Source organism: Mesoplodon mirus (genome assembly GCF_964341445.2).
Source record: "Mesoplodon mirus genome assembly, chromosome: 4".
NCBI classification, from domain to species: Eukaryota; Metazoa; Chordata; class Mammalia; order Artiodactyla; family Ziphiidae; genus Mesoplodon; species Mesoplodon mirus.
Window position 1 is genome coordinate 181035121 of NC_138979.1, and position 20728 is coordinate 181055848.

Consider the following 20728-nt stretch of genomic DNA (forward strand, 5'->3'; position numbering starts at 1 on the left):
GGGATAAAGTTGTATGAAAAGTGCAGTTTTCAGTTCCTTACTAATGTCCTTCTATAGTTATACCTACGTATAGAGATGTTAAGTATTTTAAAACTTTACACAGGACTGAGCTAGTTAGGAAATGTTGTAGTGATAGAAAGTAAGAAAAAGAAATTGTATGAACATTTGGGAAGAATGGATGGTGACAGAACGTAGGCATTAACTCCTAAGCAACAGTCAACTAGAACAATATGTAGAAAACAGGAAAGGCCTGAGAGAGTGCTGGAAAATCCAGCCTGTTTCTGAGATGTCAGGAGAGCTTTGTACTTTTAAGACTCTTCTTTTACAGTAAGGTTTATGGCCCTCTTAAACTTTAAATTATAAAACATTTATTGGAAGTTTGCCATTATTGATCCACAGAATTTCCCCATCAGTTTAGGGGGCATAACCACTGATGCAGTACCTGGGCCAGGCACATATTTTCCTATTTATCAAGTACATTTACCCCACCCCACACATGCAGCGTAAAATGGGGAAAAATAAGTATCATTGTCCTGAGCAAGTATCGGCTTTCAAAGAGAGTTTCTGTATGATCAGTCCTGATGGTTAAAACATGGCTTTCAATAATAAATTATATGAGGCATAAAAAGTTAGAGGTGGCTATAAGAAATATACCCACTTCCAGACTAACTGTATAGTTGAAGTTTCCCTTAATCCCCTTTTCTTTCACCCTCCGCCCCTTTCCTTAGGTGACCCCCACCATGAAGTTGTGTGTATTCTTCCTGTATGTTTTGACACACCCACACCTGTATAGATTCATATATATATGCTAATATCTGATAAGTTTGTATATTTTCTTTTTTTTTTTTTTTTTTTTTTGCGGTAGGTGGGCCTCTCACTGTTGTGGCCTCTCCCGTTGTGGAGCACAAGCTCCAGACGCGCAGGCTCAGTGGCCATGGCTCACGGGCCCAGCTGCTCCGCAGCTTGTGGGATCTTCCCGGACCAGGGCACGAACCCGTGTCCCCTGCATCGGCAGGCGGACTCTCAACCACTGCGCCACCAGGGAAGCCCTGTATATTTTCTTAATTGACCATCATGCCACATCTTTCTTTCTTTCTTTTTTTTTTTTTTAATTTTTATATGTAAGAAGAGAAAGAAAGAAATAGAGCAGACCACACAACCTGGTGTTGAAGATATGGAATGCTCAGATACACAGACAGAAGAGGCCATACAAACCCGTAAGTTGAACAGTCTTACCTATTAGCTGTTTTCTTATATATAATAAACACAAATTTCATTTCCTCCCACTGAATAAGGGGTTAACTATTTGGGTCATAACATTCTCATTTTATAATTTAAAAAATGTAGGAGAAGATCTTATATTTATACAGTATGTATCACAATGTCCTTTGTTCACATTGTGTTATTTACTATAATCATGTTGACAATAATCATTGAGGCTGGGAGTTACTCTCATTTTGCAGATATGGAGCCCAAGACACAGAGCATTTAAATGACAGAACTGTTGTGAAAGGGTTAGACGTAGAGACCAGAACTCTTACCTCTCAGGCTACTATGTCTCTGGTTCCCCACACTTACCACCGAACTCTGGGCATGAGAGGGAATGCCAGGAGTCAGGTGGTCAGTACGTGGCTTACTGCAGAGTCCGCCAACTCTTCATTTCTCTCAGCAAGTTGGGATGCAAGGAATTAAAGCCTTGAATCATCACTTCCCAAAGGTCTTGAAGCAAAAAGCAAGGTATAAAGTCATTTCTTCAATGGCTCGTGTACTGGTGCTGAAGGCAGTTCTAGTATGGAGTAGTTCCAGAAGTGACCTTAGCAAAGGCAGCACCTGCAAAGGGCAAGGCTAGGTTAGACGTTGGCCTGGTTAATAAATGGCCAGTCTGTGGTGTGTAGGCACACCTGTGGGGCTCAGAAGATGGGAACATGTGTTCCAGGTTTCATGAGAGATGGTTTACTTGCCTCAGTGAGGAGAGATTCAGAGCTGGCTACAGTACCACTTCCACCCTCTGCCAGATGTCTCTTCTATCTGTCTGCCTTTTATTTATTTATTAGTTCATTGGTCCTGAAATATTTCTGATTTCTAATAGAAAGGGCTTTTTTTTGGTAAAAATTTCATCAAAGTGTAAGTGCCCAGTAGAGTTAGGCCGGGGATGTATTTTTACCTTCCCTTTGACGGTGGTAGCCATGCATGTTTGCAGAAGGCAAAAATTGACTTTCAAAGAGAATCATCTTCACCCTGATTTTATTAACATTTTCTTCATCATATATTATGGATAGTACGTACATCCTTAGGTTTATCTGAATTTACCCAAGAGAATCCTTGGGATAGCTGAAGAGCGAGTGTATGACGTCACTCTGGAAGCTAAAGGTTTTGAAGTAGTCCCTCTTACTTTTCTGCTGCCATCTTCCATTCCCTCCTGTTTTTGTTTTTTTTTCCCCTTCCTCCCCTGTCTTGTTCATTCTGTTACTAGGAGGTGAGGAGTCCCGAGCAGCAGCACATCAAAGCATGTGTCAGCCAGAGGCGGCAGCAGTGGCTGTGCCAGTGAGTGGGAGCAAAGTTAAGGAGCGTTTATGGAGATAGAGTAATATTCTTACTGAAAAAAGAGCCCTTACATTTTAAAACGGGAGATTTTAGTTTAGGAAAGGGCCTACATTGTTATCGTGAGGTTGATACCCATTTACACCAAAGCCAGTTCCCAGCTGTGCATAGGGAAGACTCACGCGTCTCTTCATGCCTAGAGGTCATTTGTTATTCGAACTTTGCTTAAGGAGCATCAGAGGTATTTGTTTTGATACATACATGATTTTAAATTTGACTGTAATTACGAAAAATGTTTCTTATACCTAAAATTTTAATTTAAGGTCCTTATACTGATGGTTTTTACTGTGAGAAAATATATTAGTATTTTTGTTTTATTTATTAATGACCAAAGAAGAGAGTAGACCCCATCACTAATTTAAGGAGAATAATCCAGATTTCTTTTTGATATTAAAGAATGAAGATAAAAAGTAATCAAATTCTCTTTTATTCATATAAACTCTAAATTGCTTTCATTAAATACTGTTATTTTCCAATTGTAATTCTTTTTTCCCGCCTAAAGTATAAGTCTAGTTAAGGTATTTTATTACCTAAATATTCATAAATGAGAGAAATATTACCTGAGATAGTAAAATGTTATTGCTTCTAGCAAAGAAAATTAAAGCAATCCAAGGGTTCATGAAAATGTATGTATTTGTATTCATCAGTTTAAAGGAACCTGAATGAGAAGGCACATTATTACATTTGAAATTTTTTAAAGAAATATGTAATTCAGTGAATTCTGTGTTTTAGAGCTTTAGATTTTGTGTCAGAAACATGTTTCAAGAATGGTCACCTCTAACAGCTGCTTTAGAAATGGCAGTTTCTTCATTAACAATTTTATTTTCAAACACGATTTATGGTTTACATATGGTAAGAGATTTTTCTCACTGTGTGATCTCTCAGAATGCTGTGCCTAGCAAAATGGGAGCAACTTTCCTTTAATATCTATTTAGACCATTTAAAAAACGTGTATAATTTTCTCGATACACCTAAACTCATTTTGACTAGCTGGGGGTCTATTGTGTAAGAACACATTCTGAAAGCTTTCAAAATGTGTCTTGTGTAGGTTTTCTCAAAGAAAGAGAAGGGTGATGGGGTTGTTTTCAAGAAGAACAGAGGCCTCTAATCCTTGTAGTTTTTATGCAAGGCATGATTTTTACCAATTGAGGAAATTTGGTAATTTGCTGCAAGTAATTTTTTCCCCACAAAATGATAAACCTTTAAAAACCACACATATTCTGGCATTTCAAAACCATGCCAATATTTCAGAACTGTACTAAAAAGTAGTTAATACAGCCATGATATTTATGGCCAGTATACTTTGTCCCTACCGTTCACACAACAGACAGAACTCAACAGCCTACTCTTGGTGTTGTTTTTGAAGTACCTTGGATTTTGGACCATTCTTGAGGAGTCTTTGAGGAAAGCATGACTTACGTTTACCCCTTGAATAGTTACGGTCTAGTCAAGAAAGAGATATTTTTAAGGCACCCTACAAAGAAATTTCCCACTTGTTTTTTTCCTTCTGCATTATAAAATCATAGAAGAGTATCCCAACCTTGTATATTTTATTTTTCAAATATTAAGTTTTATATATTAGTCTTATGGTTGGACCTTTTACCACTAGTAAAGTATTATGAAAATGAGTATATATTTACTAGTAAAGTATTATGAAAATGAGTATATATGGGATGGGAGGAGAAATAGATTTTTTTCTGCAACAGTCAGAATTGATTATTAGGAAAAATACTGAACTGATAAAGTCTCTAAGTTGCATAATATGATGATATAATAAGTTGCAGGTGGTGATGGCATTCTTAGTTGCAGTGAAAAACTTTAAATCTAGATTGAATGGGGATAAGCAGCAACAGAATTTAATCTAAGAGTAAAATGTCAAATTAGGACATTAATGAGAATATAGCGATAATCGCTGACTTTAGTGTCCTTTTTAATGTGACTATAGATTCAAATTTTATTGAAAGGGAGATGTACTATAGTATTGATTATGGACCTTGATTTTGCGATAGCCTGTTATTCCAACTTCAGACAATCACAGCATTCTCAGTTTTCTATGGAAAATTAATTTCAAAATTGTTGAAGTAAAAACCTAAAAATCTACCATGGGTTATTTTTAAAAGAAGTCTGTACCACAAAAATTGAAGAAAAAACTCAAAAGTTTAAACCCACCATAGTGTAGGCCATGCACTATGAGTGGCAGAGAAAAAAAGATATTCATATAACTTTGAAGTTTGCATGAATTGAAATGTATGGCAATTGAATAAAAACTAGAACTTGGAAAAATAACAAACAAACTGATCTTCCAATTAAGTACCTAAATAAACCTGTAGTCAGAAGGCCTTTAGAAACTGTTTATGATTAGACATGTGTGGTAGGTATTTTGTCCTAGATTCAAAGAATGTTTTGTATGTTTCAGAAGAGAAGTACTGATCTCTTTGCTGTTCAGTGTGTTTATTGATTGATCGTGGGCCCCACGCTGCCCTCACCCTGGTACTGTCGCTCTCTCCTGGCAGAGGGAAGCCCGAGGCCGTGGAAGGTGCACTCCTCTTGCCAGCACAGGCAGTTGTGGTCGGGCCTAAGCTTGTCCTTCTGACTCTGCTGTGCTCGCGGTGGAGGTGGCCTGGGGTGGGGTGGGAGACAGAGTCTCTTTGGGGAGGCGGATCCACATGCCCCCGGTAGAGAAGCACTGCTGCATTCTTCCAGCGCAGGAATAGTTGGAGAGGAACTGTCATAAGGCACTTAGGCCAGTATCAGATGTGATACTTTCCTAGAAGGTGACTCAGTGGGATCTGTTTAATTCCTAGTGGACAAGACTTTGCATTTTGGATTAGCCCAGTGCTCTTCTGCCTAAAGAGTAGAAGGATCAGGCTTTAAAAAGCAACACATTTAGAAAAAATGCCTTGCTTTTCATAATATGCATATCCTCCGTGCTTCCCCCCAAGGAATACCTATTTTTTTTTTGTTTTAACTTTTTATTTTATATTGGAGTGTAATTGATTATCAACGTTGTGTTAGTTTCAGGTGTACAGAAAAGTGATCTGTATATATACATATACAGATACCTATTCTTTTTCAAATATTTTTCCCATAATATTGAGCAGACTTCCCTGTGCTATACAGTAGGTCCTTGTTGCTTATGGAATACCTATCTTGTTGCTATAGTTTACATTAGGAGTTAATGTTTTTAATTGTACAATAAAAATTTGGGGGAGAAATAGTTCAGGACCAGTGTAAATGGGGTATGTTTTTACCAGTGGATGCATTCTGTATAACTTCAAACTAGAAGGTTGGCTTTGTTTTAGCATATTTTTTGACACACTAAAAAATTAACACAATTTCCTAAGATTTTTAGGGTATTAACAGTTATAACTTTGTGTATCAATTTCGTCTCCACAAATCATCATAGTCAATTAGACTTTTAAATATTAATAACCATATATGGAAATATTTCTGTTCTTTTGCTTTTGTAAGTTAATGACTAGTGATTTAAATCTCTTTGTTTTCTCTTCAAGGTTCGAGAACCAGGAAGAGAGTCCAGAAGTAAATCAAATACTGTGAACCAGTTTTTCTTTTCTTCCTTTCATTTGACTCTTTCTTCCTTTCATTTCACTTTTTCCTCTTTTTCTGTATTAAGTGTTTTATTTTCATGTGAGTCTTGTGGAGTGGGAGAAACAATGAAGTATCTATGTCTTTGAAAAGCAGACTCTTTTTTATTAAATACTTTGTAGAATTTACTAAAGCCTAATTTATAAAATTTCACAGTATTAAGGTTATACCCTTTAAGCTGTCCTATGCTGTGTGTTTGAGGTTCTGGGGTACATATAAGAAATATTACTATGACATGCACTTTTCTAATCGTTGTATATTTCCTAGAGTGTATAAAATGTTTGGCAAAATCCTTACTTTTAAGGAAATACACAACTTAAAATAAAGGTCTCTTTTTGCTTGATACAAATACACAATTTGTTGTGGGCATAAGATTTGTTTTGTATTGATTTTGCTCAGTTCCACGAGCATTTATTAAGCACCGGCTCTAGGAAATGAGAGGTACAAAGAAGAGAAAAGATTATGAAAGAAAAAATGGAATAGTAAGTATATCTGTGAGAGATGAAATACATGTATTTGAAAGATTACATGAGAATTATGTAAGTATGCAAGCTTTATGATAAGAAAACAGGCAATTATCAAGTGGTGGCCAGATCACAGATTTTTTTAGACTGGCTTCCTTTAAGGAAATACTGTCAAATATATATATATTTGGCTTATGGTTCATTCACAGGAGGTTATTTTTCTTCCAAGTTTTTTTTTGTTTTGTATGGTATAATATTTGTACAGTAAACCAAGCACTTTAGAGTTTCAGTGATTAGAAATTTTAAAATATAGACTATATAGTTGCCTTGGGAACAAAAGCTTGGAATTTCAACATGAACAATTTCAAGATTTACTTTGTTAGAGAAATTGGGATTGGATTGGATTTTCTAGGGGTGGTACACCTTACCACTTGTAGCCTGTACAATGTTTTTAGATGGTGTATAGGTACACTTATTTAAATATGTAAGCATTTATTTAATATGTATTTAGAATATAAATAGCACATTAAACTGGTGATTTCTCTATTGCTTAGGACAAGCCTAAAGTAGGTATTTCAGTTTTTAGAAAAGCAAGTTGATTTGAAGAAAATATTAAGTAAATAATAGTACAGGTGGATGTAGACATGTCAGAAACTGTCAGGGTTGTACCAATTTTGAGCAACTCTGAACCAACACAAAGATTTTACCTTTTGGCTCTCTGTTGTGGTATTTAGTTGTCACACGAAGCATTTATCACTGCAGTGGTCGGATACTGAAAAACGCAAAGCAGATCTGCCGACTTTCCTTTGAAGGTTAACCTTTTAAATGCCTCCTGAAGTTCTAGGGCTCTGTGACTTTACAGAATAGAGAACTGGATTTTGGGCAGAGCCTCCTCCTGTTTTCTGTAGAATGTTGGATTTTAGTCCTCATCAGTGTTATGGTCCCAAGTTTATTTGTAACATCTAAATCCACTCGCAAGTTCTGTTTCAAACACATTTACGCTTAAAATAGGATAAAATGTGTGTGGTGTGTTTTTGTGTATGTGCCTTAGCCTTTTTTATTTTTCAGAACACAAAAACATAGCAAAACCTGTTGGTTAAATATTAAGAAAACAAACATTTCCTCACATATTGTTTTTAATAAGTGCTGGCATTTTCTCAAATGTTGCTCTATTGGCAGGGCTGCAGAAATGAAAAACTAGTAGCCATAGTAGCCAGTTTGATTCATCGGCTGCATCCCCTTGTTCTGCTGTTCTGTTCCCTACCTTACGCTGGTTTTTCTTACCCCCCCTTATTTAAAAGAAGTGGTTTAATAACGTCCTTGTCAGTCAGAGTTATGCTTTTCCCCTTGCCTTTTTCAGTTCCATACGTACTGTTTTTTATCTTGTGTTGTTTCTGTTGTCTTTCCAATCCCTGCATCCAGTGGGTTTGCCTTCCTTTATCCTCCCTTCACAATCCAGCGTCCGTATGGACGTGCTCCTGGCCCCGTGTGTCCTGCCTTCTCTGCCATTTTCTTAGGTCCTTAGTGAGCTGAGGGTTTCTAGTCTGTTGAGGACCCACACCTGTGCAGGCTCTTGTCCTTCAGACAACGGGAGCTACATGTGCGCTATATTTTCTAGACAGCAGCTGGTAAATCTTTGATAACCATCTAAGCCCTGATGTAAAATATCTTCTGGGTGTTCTTCAATAGTGATCTTTTAAGACAAATCAAACACTAACAGGCCAGGGCAACAAAACCCCAATTATTTCTTTGAATTACTAACTTAAATGTGCATATCAAGAGCTAAGTTGCACAGCAATGAATTAGTGGTGGAAATATAAATACATTATATGTATTTGTGTGCGTGTGTGTGTATGCTTGTTTATCCTTTAAAACTATATTCATCTGGTCATCAAAGTGTATTAATAGTACTTGATCATTGTAGAAAATTTAGAATACACAGAAATGTGTCAAAAGACAAACTAGCCATATTACTCCCACCCACAGACAACCACTGTTAACATTTTGACACATTTTTTTCCAGCCTTCTCTATGCATTTTTATCTTTAAATATCATACTTTATAAAAGGTTTATATTCTGCTCTTTAAAGTGAACATTAAATACTTTCCATGTTATTACAACTACTTCATAAATATAGTTTTTATGTTTCTATAATATTTTTTCTTATGGATTCGTGATAACTTTCATGACCATTTCCCTAATGTTGGAGGTTTAAGTTGTTTTCAGTATTGGGATATTATAAACAATATTCTTGAATAAAATTGGGCATAAGTCTTTGCCTACATGTACAAATATTTCCTTAGATTTTCAAAAGGGAACCATTGGGTGAAAGACTATGAAAATGGAAGGTTATTGGTGCACGTTATCAACTTGCTTTGCAAAACTCAGTCAGTTAACAATTGACCCAGAAATCAGTGCTCAACTTACATTTTCGTCAACCTTGAGTGCTACTGATTTTTATAATTTGATAAGGTAAATTTTTTTAATTGCTAGTGAACCTGAGCAATTTTTTATTTTTAAACTAATCATTCTATTTGCTTTTTGATGTGTGTGTTTGTACTGTTTGTATAGTAATGATCTTAACCTCTGTCATGTTTGTTGCTGACTTTTTCCAGTTTATTTTTTGTTGACGATTTAATTTTTATCGCTTTAATCTGTTGATCTTTTTCACTGTAATTTCTGCTACTGTTTTAAAATATTTCCCATTCTGATATTAGAAATATTTACCAGGGCTTTTTCTAGGATTTGTGTTTTAATGCTTCTGAATTTTTAATCCATATGAAATTTAATGTGGTGTATGTATGCCATGAAGTAAGGATCACAATGGATTTTTTTCCAAATAGCTAACCAGTAGCTCCACTACCATTTGTTAAATAAATTCTCTTCCTCACCCCCTTTCCATCCTGGTTTGTGTTGCCTGTTTTATTACAGATTAAGTTCTTATACCAGGGTCTCTTTCTGACTGTCAGTTCAATTTCATTGATCTGTCTGTCTGTTCTTATGCCAGCACCACACTGATTTAATTAGTGCCATTTTACTTATTAATTCTTATTTACTGCCCAAACCACATTAACAGAAATCAAAATGAAAGAAAAGATTCATTTATGATCTCACCACCACCACAAAAATCAAACGCTTGTCCTTTGGCTGTGTTATTTTTCAGTCCTGTTTCATGCTGACATAATTTTTCCTAGTTGTAGTAGTTGCATTGGTGAAGTTTTGCGTGTGTGTGTCTTTTAAAGTTCCACAGTTTATTCTATATATACCCCTGATTCATTAAGCTCTCCTGGTAGAAAGAATACAAGACACACTGAAGAAGTGATTCTATGCAGTATACTGCTGACCAGATGGTTTAGGCAGCTCTCTTTATCACTTGGGTGTTACTTTACAAATAAAATGCTTACTATTTTCACTGTACTAAGGCTGTGTTATTCATATATTGGTGAGTTTTATTATAGCAGTAGTATTTTGCAACTTATGAGTAGTATTCCTGAATTTTTGTAATTTTGGCTCGTCATGAAGTTACCTGTAAAATTTCTCCATTAAGGAAGTACAGTTTTATTTATGAACCACTGCAAAGGATCTTCAGAAAACTCTTTCCTCTTTTGGCTTGGTTAAGTCAACCATTTTTTAGGGGTCTGAGTTATCAGTGGAGTTGGTCTATAAGATAATCTTTGTGCCTGGAATACGGAGGCAGGAAGGAATATTAAAGGCACGGATCCCGCCTTGGGTGGGGGGCTGGGGAGGAAGTGGGACAGTAGTCTGAAATCTGTTTCCATTTTTCTGTAGGTTGTCTTTCTGCTTCTGGTATCTTTTAGAAGCCAGTGAAAAGTGATCACACGTTATGTAAATGAAGACCTTATAACACCTGGACTACAGGTTGTTTAATAACTAAAAAATGGCTGTATTTAGTATTTTTTCTGACCTTGACATAAAAAGCACAGTACAGAAGTTCATGGTGCGCCTTCTCGGTCTAATTCTCAGATGTGAGAGATACCTCGAACTTTCCTTATAAGGGTCGGATATGAATTTAAAAGAGTAAAGTGACTGAAGGGTCTGCTAAGCCTGAACACTGGAAAGTTCTAGGGCAGTATGTATCCAGGGAAGGTTACAATTGGAAGTACATGTTGACTCTGTTAGATTGCCTGGCCAAGAGAGTCATGGTTTCCGTCTTGAACTTTTCTAGATAGAGGAATGTGCCTTGAAGATCCTTAAGAAGACTTTCATGTTCTAAACATTTTAGTTCTCCCCTCCAACCCCCCAAAAAAGAGCTTTTGTTTTTTTGTCTTCCTTTATTTCACTTACTCTTGTAGAACATTTTGGGGCTGACGCATGAGTCGGTCCAGCCGGAGAAGTGCCCATCCTAACCTGCTTAACACTGGTTGCAAAGGTGTGTGATGTGGTCCCCGTGTAACACCCCATCGCCTCCTGCCAGCCCCCTGAAGTTCTTTTTTTTTTCCAGTTTTATTGAGAAATAATTGACAAACATCACTGTATAAGTTTAATAAGGTGAATAGCACCCCTCAAATTTCTCCTGTAAAAATCCTTGGCAGATGTTTAAGAGCTTAAGACAAATATGTAACTTACCCTATAATTTATAATTTAAAGAAGGACCATTTAGACATTTCTTAAGATATACATGCAGTCACAGTGGGCTTCCCCCCAAAAGGCACCTTTTGTTAAACTTCCTAACTATGCTTTTGAAAAAGAAGTCATCTGTATTCCAGGTGCTGCAGGCCCAAAATAAGTCTTCGATTTGTCATGCAAAGTGTTCAGAAAGCAAAGGTGGCTGAAATTATATCAAAATGGTTCCTAAGGCCCTGACTGTTCCTGTCGAGGTCAGAGGAGCCACAGCCCGCAGAATCACAATCGGAGGTCAAGAATCCGGAACCCCTGCTGTTCCCAAGGAACTGTGTGATGCACACAGAAGATGTTCAGAAGGGAGGGGTCGAGCTAAATGAACAGTCATGATAATACCTGGTCGGTCTTTCAGCCGCAAAATTGGGGGTGGGGGGAGGAATATGAAACTTTTTAAAACCGCGGGTGTTTCTTTGTTTTTTTTTGGTAGTATTGTTGATATCCCTATTTGAATGTAAAGTCCCTAACAAAAGAAGCAAGCTGCCTTTGGACTGCATTTACTGCTCTTGATGACTCCAGTTGTGTGTAAATATTAGAAAACAGCAGGGTCCTGCATTCCAAGAATCACTTGAGCAGTGCCACGAAGACAAGTGTCCTGACTGGTATTGTAGTCATACTCCCCAGCTCTCCTGCTGTTTCTAATCTGTGCGCACAGCCGTGAAAAAACTGGACTGACATTTACAGGCACAGCAGGGAGACACTTGACTAGGGAATGTTAAAGACTCCGGCACCTCCGATTCAAAGTGGCCACCACACATGATAAATCTTCACGGGAGAGCTAGTCTGCACTTCCACTGATGCCCTAACGAGGGTATCTGTAATGAAGCAAAGAAGTGAAACATTTTCCCCCCACAAGCTCAACTTTTTAGCAGTCAGATATTTATTGTTGTCTTTTTCAGACCTAAGTATCTAACGGGAGAATCTCATCCTGTGTCGGTGAAGGATCTTTTCCTTTTGAACTGCTTTTTGGAGTCTGTTTCCTGTCGTCCTCACTCCTCCCTAGGGTTTTTACAGGGAGTTTCCTCAGGAAAGAACACTTCCCCATCAACTGTGAATAAAAATAAAATTTCCCAGAACCTGCTGTAACTGGTACGGAAAAGAGGGTCCGTTGCTTTCTGCCTCGAGTCTGACAGACTTCCCTCCCTGTTTTGTCCCAGCGAGCTGCCGGATTTGTACCCCATAATACCAGTAATGCAATTAGGTTGGCTGCACAGTGTCTGGTTGACTTCAGTTAAGAGTTTCTTTCCCTATGGGAATAAGACCAGACAGACTGTCATTTGCTATTACTAATTCTGCTTAGCATTATCACTGGAGCTTTTTTGTAATTAGCTATCTTAGTTGGCTCTTAAATTTTAATAGCCAGTTGAAGCTACGTTTTAGCCAAGTTCCATATCTAAATTGCACTCAGTCCATTAACAAAGTTGGTTAAAAGGCTATTAAAACAAAAGCCAATATACGGTGGTTCGCACTTGCATCTTTGCGGCAGGAGCAATGCCAGCCTCCCCCCTAGTTCTCTAAAGGAACTTTCTCTCCCCAAAGTTACACATAAGCTGAACTCAACTTCCTGAGGGGCAAGAAATTAACACCAACAAGATTTTTAGTACGTGAACATATCCAGACCTGTCACTGCCAACCCCCTTTTCCTCTCCGTGAGGGTTCTTTGGGGTTTGGTTTTATTTGGTTGATGGCGGTACAGGGCGGAAGAGGGGCATTTAATATTCCAACTTAAAGTTGATGGGTTTGAAAAGTGAATAACTGAAATGATGTTTTTCTCCATTTCAGCTGATCAAAATTATTAGCAAAACCATCTGAGGCACCTTCTGGTAGAATTGTAGTCTTGCTGGGTTTAAGTCTGTAAAACATTCTGCCAGACGTTAAAAAAAAAAAAAAATTGTAGACGAGCCAGCACATAGGCTCAGAGCCCTCGTGCCTAACCGATAGTCCCCATTGTTCGTGGTTTCTAATTCAGATCATTTCTAACACTGACACGCACACCCACCCCAACCCTTTGCAAATTGGTTTGCCAAGACTTTACTTTCTTCATTGAGTGCCCGCTCCCTCCATATTGGGACAGTGGGTCTGTTTTCCATTTTCAAAGATCCTTACTTTCAAAATTTTTTAGAATTTGTGAAGCAGGCTGTCAAAAGAAACTAGACTGGTGCAGGCACATTCAGTTGACGTTTTTTTCTCTGAACCGTCAGGACCCTGGGAATGAAGATGTGGAGAGAAACTACTAGGCAAATAGGTCCTGTCACCCTGACTCAGCTGAGTGCCCCTGAAGAACATCTCCACCCCCAGTCTGTCGAATTTGCCGATGTCCTCTTTTAAAATGAATAGTTTATCCACCTCAAAAATATACAGGCTTTTTTTTTTTTTTCTTAAACTCCAAATGGTGGCTTTTTCTATTTCCCCATTCAGAAGATGTTAGGAATTGTAGTTTAACCTTAATTTTTAAAGCAGTAGGCGGCAGGTTGGAATACTTTGCACTCCCCAGTGTCTGGCCATTCTCCTGGTTAGCTTTTCTCTTACTCAGAAGGGCTGCCAGGCTGTAGCTTTGGTGGTGCTACCCTCCCTACCGAAGGCCACCTGGCAGACAAATTCTAGTGAAACCCAAGCGTTCGTTATAATTATATTTCCATTTTAAGTATGTTGAGTAGCTCACATTCACATATGATCTTTTGTCTGGATTTGCTTCTCTAGCCTTTGGCTAAATGGCTGGGTTGCCATCAGTGAGAGCGTGGCCTCCTTGACAGAGGTGAAGAGCTTCACCTGTCTTAACAGGCTGGAGGGCCTCTCTGGCGGTTTTTGTCCTCTGTCGGAAGCTGATGGAAGAGGTCAAGATCATTTTATCCAGTGTTAGATGATATGCAGTGAAATTAATATACTATTAAAAATGTATAGGTAACGAATTGACCTTTGATAAAGATAGAACTGGTTTTGAAAATCGGGTCACAAACTCTCTAAGAGGTCAGGGTTGGTGGTTTCTCCCATGAAGACTGAAGGCAGGAACAGCCCTACCGTGGATTTTCAGGGGACCCTCTAGCGTTGATGGATGGCCTTTGTGGGCTCTAAGTGAATGTCTGCAATATATGTTAGACCTCACCTACCCATACTTTATTTTAAACTAATTTTTAGGAGATACTCATAGGTAATACATGTATGGTACATGATATAAAAATCAGTAGGAACAAAGGTAAATAGTGATTATATTGTACACCTGTAACTTATATAGTATTTTACATCAACTGCAAAAAAAAAAACTATAGAAAGGATGATGGGAAAAAAATAGTAATTGGCAGAAATTTTAAAATAGCATACCATATCACATATGGGAACATATTATATAAAATATTTATGCTAAAAATTAACTTTCAGCATCAAGAATATATAAAAATACTTTCATTAAAAAAAGGTAAATGGTGAAGTCTTAAATTTAAGATTATGGACCACCAAGGAATCTGGATAGAAGATAATCCTGTTTTTGTTTCATGAAAAACTGAAAGAATCCATGACAAAAAAATTAAGAACCTTTCCTTTTCCGTAGCCCTAGGTTCCCTCCCCAGAAATAAAAACTGTTACAGGTTTGGATAGCCTTCCAAAGCCACAAACTGCATATCCATTTATGGGGGGGTGGGGCAGGAGGGGGAAGGGGAAAGAAAGAATGCAAACTTATTTTTTCTATATTGCAATTTTTTGGGATAAAGGCTCTAGCCAAGCTATGAGGTCAAACACCTATTTTAATGTAACTGCTCACAATGTTTGGGTGTATATCATCTCATCATTCGGTCGGTTTTATATTATCATCTTGGAAGATCTCATAGTGATTCCATCAGTAGAAGAGACTGAGCTTTGCCTGTCTATGCTGAAGGCAAGTGGCTGGCTCTAGAACCCAGTGCAGGCCTGGGGCCCAGGTTTTCAAAGCCTCACCCACTTGCGCAGCAGTCTTCCTGGGTCGCTTCTTCCCCCCGACCCTCGGGTTTCCTCTGCATCCCTTCCGTGTTGGATCACCTGTTACCTGGCCCAGTGTGTTTCTCCTTGGTTTACCCCTCTTACTGGGAGGAGCACATCCTCCATTAGTTCCCTGAGAAAAAGGTGTGTGGGAGGTAAGTTTTTTGAATTCTTGCATGTCTGAGGATGTCTTTGTTCTACCTTTCCTCTTGGCTGATAGTTTGACTTGTACAGAATTATGGATTGGAAATAATTTTTCTTCAACGTTTCGAAGGCATTACTCTGATAACCTTCTAGTTCCAGAGTTGCTGTTGAGCATACTTGAAGCTACTCTGTTCTCTCTTTCTGGAGCTTCTGTTCAGATATTGGGAATCATAGGCTGATCTTCTAAGCTTTCTTCCTTCCCCCCACCTACTTTCTGTCTCTTTTGTCTTTTTCCCTCTACTTCCTGGGAGGTTTCCTCAATATTTTCTTCTAACTCTTAGGACTTTTTAAAATTTCGGCTGTCATATTTTTAATTTCCAGGAGCTTTTTCTCCAAATGTCCTTTCTTGTGCGTGCAGGATCTCCTTATGTCTCTGAGGATTTTCATTATAGTATTTGGAAGCTTTTTTGTCCCTTCATAGTCTCTGTTTCTACAAATTGCATTCCCACTCCCCCATCTTGTTTGGATCTTTGTCCTTTATTTTATTTTAGCTATTTAATTAATTTATGGCTACATTGGGTCTTTCTTGTTGGGGCTTTGTTGCTGTGCAAGGACTTTCTCTAGTTGCAGTGAGCGCAACTTACTCTTGTGGTGTGTGGGTTTCTTATTGCGGTGGCTTCTCATGTTGCAGAGCTCGGGCTCTAGGCATGCAGGCTTCAGTAGTTGTGGCACTCAGGCTCAGTAGTTGTGGCTCGTGGGCTCTAGAGCGCAGGCTCAGTAGTTGTGGCACATGGGCTTAGTTGCTCGGCAGCATGTAGGATCTTCCTGGACCAGGGCTCGAACCCGTGTCCCCTGCATTTGCAGGCGGATTCTCAACCGCTGCGCCACCAGGGAAGTCCCTGTACTTTATTTTAGATGGTTTCTTCAAATGTCTGGCACTTCCTTGGTTGTCTATTTATATATAAGTGCAAGCCATTAAAAGGTGAATGGGAGTTCTGAGTCTGTGTGTGTGAGGGGGAGGGGTTTAGAGCTGGCATTTTGGGGCTTCCATGGAGAGCAACTTGAATCGGCCATTTTTATTTTTATTTATTTTTTATTTTTTACAGAACTAAACTGAAATTTATTAACATTCCACTCTTACATTTCTTATCGACAAACAGAAATAAAATTCATGACCCCAAAACCCAAAACTAAAAACAGGGAAAAGCTTATAAAACTAAATATGGATCCCAGCATTAACAGCTGAACAGAGAATGTGATTTTTAAATTCTTAACGGATGATAAAGTTGTGTAGAAACTGAACACTTACAAATTATTTAAAACCTGGAATCACTGACCAGAAATGACACAGTTGGATCATGGGAAAACAGCAGAAAGGGGTTATGAGGGAACCTACACTGTTCTAGCTGAACCCCATGCCCTTCTCAGAGGAAATCCTGGCATTGATTAGATATTGGGCCAGACTAATACTGGCAGCAGAACCAGTGATAGTAACCTGCCTACCAGAAGAGCCTTCCACTGGGTTAGCAATTTTGATCTGGGCCCCAGACCTCTGGCGGATCTCATTAATGTTGGTGCCTTGGCGCCCGATTATGCAGCCAATTAAGTTATTTGGAATGGTGAGTTCATGGGTAGTTTGAGTAGATGCATCCAAACTTGCCCAATAGCCTTTCACCTGTGGAGAGCTGGAGCCAATTCCGGCGAATCCGGTCCCGCCGTGCATCATGGCAAAGTGAGACTGTTGTCTTGCCACCTGGTTCAGCTTGGCCAGATCGAGCGGAGACATGGTGTGTTGTCCTTGAATCGAGCAGGCATCTAGAGGTGGTCCCTCCAGGTCATGGGTGGCGTGAGGGTAGCCAGCAGCGTCGCTACACCGATCTTGGCCGCCCGCGCAGATCACTGGAGAGCTGGCCGGCGTGGGCTGGTAGGGAATGGCCTTGACTCTCCCTTGCGGAGACTGGGAGAGCGTCTCCAGCATGACCAGGCAGATCTGCTTGACACACTCGGTGACAGACTGCGGCATGCCAGCAACGGTGATGGTCCGCTCGGTGGAGTTGGGCAGCATATCCCCCGCCACCTGGACCTGGGCCCCAGTACTCTCGCGGATCTCTTTGATCTTACACCCGCCTTTCCCAATCAGGGAGCCGCACTGGGTGGCCGGCACCACCAGCCTCAGGGTGACCGGGGGCCTGCTGGCCACCGTGCTGTTGGTCATGGAATTGTTGATACCTTCTTCCAGCTTGTCGATGATCATAGCGAAGGCCTTAAAGATGGCATTGGTGGGGCCGGTCAGAGTGATGATTGTCTCCGGGCAATTCCCCTCCGAGATGTTGATCCGTGCTCCACTCTCCTCGCGGATCCTCTTAACCGACTCCGCTTTCTTCCCAATGATGCTTCCTACTTCCGTTCCGTGCATAAGCAGCCGAATGGTGAGAGTCACATTTAGTCCACTTTCGGTCACCCCGGCATCCATGGCGAGCGGCGGGCGACGTGCGGGGGAGTTGGGCTCGTTACGCGGTCAAGTCTTTGGTGGCTGGCTGGGGGCGGGGAGGTGTAGGCCCAAAACTGCCGGCGCGAGGCGAGCGAGGGCCGCGGGAGCGAGCGGGCGCGGGCGGGAGGCCGCGGCGTCGTCGCAGGGGCGGGCGGCGGCGGCGGCGGAGGGGGCGAGCGGGGCCGGGAGCGGCGGGAGCGGCGGGAGCGGCGGGCGGGCGGGTGGGCGAGGGCGCGGCGGTGGCGACTCCGGCGGCAGCCTCGGCCGAATCGGCCATTTTTAGAAGAACCCCATCCTTACCCTGAGACCTTCAGGAAACTGCACCTGAGATGAAGGCTTATGTGCAGGTCATTTATTTGTGAATGTGGTCCCAGGGAACAGAGGTGAGGGACAAGGGAATGGAAACAGGGAAGGAGGGAGCATAGTTACAGGGATGCAACATCAAGTTGGCTACGCCTGAGAGTGACTGACCTCACATCCTGCAGAACCTTCCAAAGAGCCCATTGAAATGCATCTCACAATCTCCAACCCATCTCTCTTCCTTTGGGTGTGAAGTTTCCCACACTTCTGAGTTGCACATGTGGAAGGTCCACTATTCCTGGCAGGCATCTCATACAAATCCCAAAGAAGGAAATATAAGAGGGGCCATCAGGGGCCATCCACTCACGAGCTGGTGGAAGCCTGTGTGGAGTCTGTCACTGCAGCTTGGGCTGGAATGAGAGAGGATTTGAAGCGATGCACTACCATGTGATTATCCTAAGGTTTTTTCTGCTTGGACTAGTCCATTTCCATAGAGAAGTTTCTTTTGCCCAGAGAGTTGAATTATGAATGCTAAACTTAAGAGATCTCCATTGTCTTAGCTTGGGCTGCTTATAACAAAGATACCAGAGACTGGGTGGCTTATTTCTCAGAGTTCTGGAGAAATAGATTAGAAGCCTGAGATCAGAGTGCCAGCATGGTCGGGTTCTGATGAAGGCCCTCTTCTGGGTTGCAGACTACAAGCTGCTTCTATCCTCACATTGAGGAGAGCAGAGAGGGGAAGTGAGTTTTCTTGGACTCTTATAAGGGCACTAATCCCATTTATGAGGGCTCCATCCTCATGACTTCATCTAATCCTAACTACCTTCCCAAGGTTCCACCTCCTAATGCCATCATATTGAGGGTATGAATTGAACATAATGAATTTGGGGGAACACAAACATTCTATAACACCCATCCACTGTGGATTTTGCCTTGTATGGATTGTGCTTTTGGTATCAAGTCTAAGAACTCAGCCTAGCCCTAGATTTTCTATTTTTCCCCAAAGTTTTATTTTTGTGTTTCACATTTGTCTGTCATACATTTTGAGTTAATTTTTGTGTAAAGTCTGAGTTTTAAGTCAAGATTCAGTTTTTTTGCCTATAGATATCCAGTTGTTCCAGAACCATTTCTTGAAAAGATTGCCCCTCCTCTGTTGAATTACTTTTTCACCTTTGTCAAAAATTAGTTGGACATATTTGTAAGTGAGTGTATCTGTGGATTTTCTTTTCTGTTCCATTGATCTCTATGGTCATCCTTCTGTCAATACAGTGTGCTGTTTTGATTATTGTAAGATATAGTAAGCCTTAATGTTAGGTAGAATGATTCCTCCCACTTTGTGCATTTTTAAGATTGTTTTAATTATTCTAGAACCTTTGCCTTTCTATAATAAATTTTAGAATAAACTCATGTCTACGAAAAAAATTTGCTGGAATTTTAATAGAAGTGACATTAAAACTTTGATTAATTTTGGGAGGATCAACATCTTTACTATGTTGAGTCGTCCTACCTGTGAACACAGTGTGTCTCTCCATTTATTTAGGTCTTTGATTTCTTTCATCAGTATTTACGTTTCAGTATGCAGATCCTTTACATATTTTGCTAAGTGTATACCTAAGTATTTCATTTCCTCTGGAGCAATTGTAAATGGTGTTGTGTTTTTAATTTTGGTTTCCACAGGTTCATTGTTAGTATAAAGAAATGTAATTAAGTTTTTTGTGTTGATCTTGAATCTTGTGACATCAATGAACTTACTAGTTATCAATTTTAAAACTCAAGTATTATGTTCGTGTTATGGTTTAAAAAAATGAGAGATCTTTGCTTTCTTCTACTCTTTCCTATCATCTCAATAAAATTATATATTTTTAGATAAATTGGTAGTCAGTGTTTATATTATTTCAATTAGGTAGATATTGTTTATTTCAATCATATCAAAAAATCTATTAAATTCTTTCTTTTTCTAATTAGAGGCCTGCCTCCTGGAGCCTTCCTTCTTGCTCCGTTGAATACCAGTTAGTCCCCGAGTTCCTGCAGAGCTCTTCACCTAGGGCTCCCGCTCATTGTAATACTGAACTTCTTTACCATTTTGTTGTATTGAATCTCTTGTTCCTGGTTTCTATAGCTTCTTTCTTGATCTTCTCTCTTACTTTGCACTAGTACATCCTCCAGAAGCTTCTTTAAAAACATGTGTTGGAGGTTATTATTAATTTGTTTAATCCTTGCATGTCTGAAAAACTATATCTTTAATGTCTCTTCACATCTGACAGTTTGGCTGGGTATAGAAGCCTAGGTTGAACAGTCTTTTCCTTCAATATTTTAAAATGTTGCACTACTGTCTCCTGGCATTTAGTGTTGCTTAGGGGAATTCCAATGAATTCTGATTCCCTTTTCTCTCTCCAACTCTTAGGATCTTCTCTTTACTCTTGCTGTTATAATATTTCATACCTTGGCGAGGCTTCTTGTCATTTGCTGTACTGGGAGCTCAATTATTTGTCAAATATTGAACACTCACTTTGTTCCAGGCACTGTTCAAAACTC

General features: G+C 39.7%; 2 protein-coding genes across 7 annotated transcripts in view; one reads left to right on the plus strand and one right to left on the minus strand.

The window, feature by feature from the left end:
• Nucleotides 1-20728, plus strand: part of VRK1 (VRK serine/threonine kinase 1) — a 95347-nt gene that overhangs the window by 70413 nt on the left and 4206 nt on the right. For 4 of the 6 annotated variants that reach the window (XM_082619723.1, XM_082619722.1, XM_082619725.1 and 1 more), the window contains one exon: nt 6114-9988. The exons of 1 other annotated variant lie outside the window; for it this stretch is intronic. In XM_082619723.1, coding sequence (XP_082475849.1) covers nt 6114-6296 — 183 coding nt within the window. In that variant the 3' untranslated portion in view covers nt 6297-9988. Of the gene's footprint in view, nt 1-1129; nt 1218-6113; nt 9989-20728 lie in introns of those variants that run through there. One more of the 6 variants, XM_082619726.1, reaches the window with a different exon arrangement.
• Nucleotides 16275-18043, minus strand: LOC309803277 (poly(rC)-binding protein 1-like). Its single transcript, XM_082619291.1, has one exon. It carries the CDS (start codon nt 17873-17875, stop codon nt 16805-16807), a length of 1071 nt encoding a protein of 356 aa, XP_082475417.1. The 5' UTR covers nt 17876-18043; the 3' UTR covers nt 16275-16804.